This window comes from Gaeumannomyces tritici, assembly GCF_000145635.1.
Source record: "Gaeumannomyces tritici R3-111a-1 unplaced genomic scaffold supercont2.17, whole genome shotgun sequence".
NCBI classification, from domain to species: Eukaryota; Fungi; Ascomycota; class Sordariomycetes; order Magnaporthales; family Magnaporthaceae; genus Gaeumannomyces; species Gaeumannomyces tritici.
The window spans coordinates 41,079-42,746 of NW_008804561.1; the positions used below are offsets into that span (position 1 = coordinate 41,079).

Genomic DNA, 1,668 nt, shown 5'->3' on the forward strand with positions numbered 1-1,668 from the left:
CGAGGTAGTGCTCTACCCCAATCAGAACTGCCCACTTGTCCGGTTGCTGGTGAGGAGGCGACGTGGTCATCGCTGAAGTGGGCTTGCTTCTTGGTGCCAATGACCATACCAACTGAGCATACCATCGAGACCTGCGCACCCCCACTCCTCTTTATGTGCAGTGAGGCTCTGCACTGACGCGGAATGGCGGCTAAGTGCGTCGCCCAAAAGAGCCGAGTATCTGATCCATCTCGTTCGACTGCGACCCTTCCGCACGCAGCGACAGCATATAGATGGTACCTCCAATGAGCAAAGGAAAGTACCAGGGACCTCCCGCGATTTGGTCTTCTTTCTCGTACCTCTGCCAGTCATGTCACTGCCGAGACAGGGGGAAGGCTGGAGCATCTGGATACATTCACAATAGGCGCATGTGGCCTTTTCTTCGCGACTTGGTGCTGCAGTGTGCTGAGCGACTGCAGCCTCAAGCAGCAGGGCTGTCATTCGTTGGACCTCTCGGGGGAGCTGAGCTTTCGGTATGGAGGCCTCTAAGCGCGTCGTGGCTCGACGCGAGACTTGCGGCTTTCATGGCGTCGTGAGTCTACCAGTAAACGGCGGCCACATGCCCTAGCCTAGTGTATTCGTTGTTAATCCCTGCAAGCTTGCTCGAATAAGGCATGTGTTGCCTCCGTGGAATGTGCCCGTTTAGCTGCTGAGCCACGCAGCGGTCGTAGAATGAGCTGAAAATCCCGCACACGGCATGGTGGTGCGTATTGTCTATCCGGCGATAGCGTTTCGGCGGCATGTTGGGGCGGACCACAAGGGTCGCGGCTGAAAGACATGAGAGTGGCTGTGGCATGCGGGAGGTGGGGCCGAATTCCCTCCCCGCTTTCGGATGGCTGACCAGGAAACGAGGGAGTTGTTTGTTGTTGTTGTGGGAAAGGAAGAGGCAACCAAAGCCGGCGTGGCCACGACAGAATAAAAGACCCCGCCGGCAGGCCGTTCCTTCCTTCCGTGGCCGCCGGGCCGCACGGACCCACCGGCCAGGCAACCACCAAAATCTTACCAACGCTCCTGCCGACCTTCCTGCCACCCCGGGGACGAGGCTGTTCCAACACAAGGCTCCCAAGTTACCCATTTCGAATGATAAGGCCACCTGTCCCCAATTCACAACTCCGTCCTGCGGAGCCGCTTATTAAGAACGCTGCCGAGATGTCAGCGCCCTAAGGGGGGATAGTGTAAGGAGGCTCGCCGTGCCTCGGCGAGCCGCCTTATGGGCGCCGGGCCCAGCCACCGGCATGAAGCCTAGCCACGGGAGGCACGCCACGTGGAGGCCTGAGGCATTCAAGTTACGTGACCCAGGACCGCGACCGTGTCCATAACGTTGAGGACGGGGAAGCCAGTGCCGAGAAGTCGGGCGATGACAACAATGCCAGCGAGGCCGCCCTAGGAGATGTGGACGGCATTTACCTTGTCGAAGACCGATCCCAGTCGCACACCTGTAGACGCTGAGGTACAGTGACCCCATCTCGCAATCTCTTGTTCGCTCATTTTACCGCTTGTTCCGGAGAACCCATGCACCAAGTCGACGAGTCCCCGGGTCCTCGGCAGTACGCCGAGTACGACATCCTCCAAGAGAGCACAAAGGTTAATGCGGAGACAGTCGCGCTCGGAGGCTACTCGTATGCCAAG

At 58.8% G+C, this 1,668-nt stretch overlaps 1 protein-coding gene across 1 annotated transcript; it reads right to left on the minus strand.

Moving 5' to 3' along the window:
* Window positions 1-312: 312 nt before the first annotated feature.
* Window positions 313-1,114, minus strand: GGTG_13574 (hypothetical protein; the record flags this gene model as incomplete). Its single annotated transcript, XM_009231486.1, has 1 exon — window positions 313-1,114. The coding sequence occupies one exon, from the start codon at window positions 1,112-1,114 to the stop codon at window positions 578-580; it is 537 nt and encodes a 178-aa protein (XP_009229750.1). The 3' UTR covers window positions 313-577.
* Between the last annotated feature and the right edge of the window lie 554 nt (window positions 1,115-1,668).